We start from the raw sequence: 2,288 nt of genomic DNA on the forward strand, positions 1-2,288 counted from the left end.
GTTTATAAGCTAAACTACATGCATATTGAAAATACAGAGATACCAAGGAAAGGGAATAACTGAATAGAGACTACAGAGTAGCCTATTATGCCTATCGTGTTAGAATTTAATATAAGTAATTTTTATTAGTCGATGTAATAAACAATAACTAGTGTTTATGGACATGTTTGGGACTGCTTATAACCGGATTCTAGATGAAAATAATCGAGAATCCCACCCAAACGGACTCGATTATTTTTTATTGTTTGGGAATCAGGCGATCAAAACAATTCAGGTTTCAACTAGCACCGGCGTTTTGTCCACCGCGAGATTTCCCCCCAACTATAGATTTTGGACGAGAAAAACATCTTTTGAGACAGACTTGCAAAAAAGAATTATATATAAATTCTAACGCTGGCCACCTACAGAAATGGTTGAGCTGCTACTGAAATGGAGCCCGGAACTGGTGGACCAAGTCGACTCCAGTGGCAGCACCCCGCTCCACTTCGCGTCGTCCGACGGCGACCTCACCATCGTGCGCGCAATCCTGAGCACCGCGCCCCCGACGCGAACGATGTATAAGAAGGATTCGGGCGGTCAGTCAGCTCTTCACGTCGCGGCGCGAATGGGCCACGCCGGCATAGTGGTGGAAATGGTACGGAGATGCCCCGACGCTATCGAGCTCCGTGACAACGACGGCAGGACCTTCGTGCACACCGCGGCCAGGGAGAAGCGCTCCAACGTGGTGGCTCTAGCCACCACTACCGCCTTCCAGCGCGGCCACCTAGACACGCAGGATAGGGACGGGAACACGCCGCTCCACCTCGCGGTGGCCGCGGGCGCGCACAGCGTCGTGAAGGACCTGCTCCGGAAGGGCAAGGTGAGGACCAACGTCCTGAACAACGACGGGCACACGGCTTTCGATCTCGCCGCGGGATCGACCAACTTCTTCACCATGGTAAGCCTGGTGGTGACGCTGGTCGCCTACGGGGCGCAGCTCCGGCCGCAGAGGCAGGACCACCTGAAGCCGTGGAGGTGGAGCGGCGGCAACGACGCGGCTACGGCAGTGGGGTGGCAGGGGATAGACAAGACCTCCGACAGCCTCGCCGTAGTAGCCGTGCTCATTGCCTCCTCCGCGTTCGCCGCCGGGTTCAACCTGCCCGGCGGGTACAACGGCACCACGGGCGAGGCCATCCTCTCTCGCAAGGTCTTCTTCAAGTGGTTCCTCTGCCTGGACACCGTGGCCGTGGCGACGTCCGTGGTCGCCGTGGTCCTGCTCGTCTACGGCAAGGCGTCGCGCTCCGCGGGCTCGTGGAAGAGCTTTGTGCTGGCGCTGCACTGCATGTGGGTGTCGCTCGTGAGCCTTTTGCTGGCCTTCTTCGCGGCGCTGACAGCCGTGGTGAGCGCAAGAGAGGCCTTCTTCTACGTGCTGTTGGCGATCTACACGGCCATCTATTTCCTGACCATGTTCATCGTCGAGTGGATCGGGCCTCGCACTGGGTTCCGCATAGTCTGGAGGTTTCTACGTCAGTACAAGCGATTGAAAGCACCGCATGTCATCAAGCGGCAGTATCCGCTCGCCGGCGCTATCGTTCTCAACTTGATTGTGTTTTGGGTTACAAGTTTATCAGCGTACGTCGTTATTCTTTTTATACGTGCAAAGTCCGACAGCGAGGTGCGACTGGCCACCTCACCTGCACCTTCTCCCCTTTAGAAAAACTAGTCCATCAACCCGTGCTCTCTCACGGCTTAGAATTTAGCGGATATAGGTATTATTAGGTACTGTTTAATTATCCGTTTATTCTAAATTATAAGACAATTTTGGTTTTTTCTAAATATATTGTTTTTACGATGTATGTAGACTGTACATGTACGTGAATCAAAAGATATGTAATTAGAAAACTCAAAACGTCTTATAATTTGAAATGGAGAAAGTACATCCGACTACTAAAGAATTACTTATATTAAATTGTATATTTTCTCTTTGTTTATTTTCTAACATAGTAGACAGAGTAGATACTCTGTAGCCAATATATAGTTATCATAAACTTATTAATTATTATTTCTTCAAGGGAGTAATCTATATATTTTTATTCATATTCATATTTTTTTCTTTGCATGGCACCTCTATATATTTTAAATATGCAATTACTTTGAAACCTTACCATTAATTATGGTGGCTCTTGTTACACCATGTTCGTATATCTTATAAAGTCATGAATCTAAATTTTGATTTTTCAAATTTTATTCTTGTCTACTGCTACGGATTTTTCTCTCGTCGTGTTAATTTGAAACTGTTGTGCTTATTG

General features: G+C 48.6%; 1 protein-coding gene across 1 annotated transcript; it reads left to right on the plus strand.

Moving 5' to 3' along the window:
- The first annotated feature begins 409 nt into the window (after positions 1–409).
- LOC136485889 (ankyrin repeat-containing protein At2g01680-like) lies at positions 410–1,935 on the plus strand. Its single transcript, XM_066482699.1, has one exon. It carries the CDS (start codon positions 410–412, stop codon positions 1,691–1,693), a length of 1,284 nt encoding a protein of 427 aa, XP_066338796.1. The 3' UTR covers positions 1,694–1,935.
- The last annotated feature ends 353 nt before the right edge of the window (positions 1,936–2,288 follow it).

This window comes from Miscanthus floridulus, chromosome 10 (assembly GCF_019320115.1).
Source record: "Miscanthus floridulus cultivar M001 chromosome 10, ASM1932011v1, whole genome shotgun sequence".
Classification (NCBI taxonomy): Eukaryota; Viridiplantae; Streptophyta; class Magnoliopsida; order Poales; family Poaceae; genus Miscanthus; species Miscanthus floridulus.

Bases quoted from the DNA above. Each gene is read 5' to 3' on its own strand.
- LOC136485889 (XM_066482699.1), top strand. From the start codon at position 410: ATGGTTGAGCTGCTACTGAAATGGAGCCCGGAACTGGTGGACCAAGTC.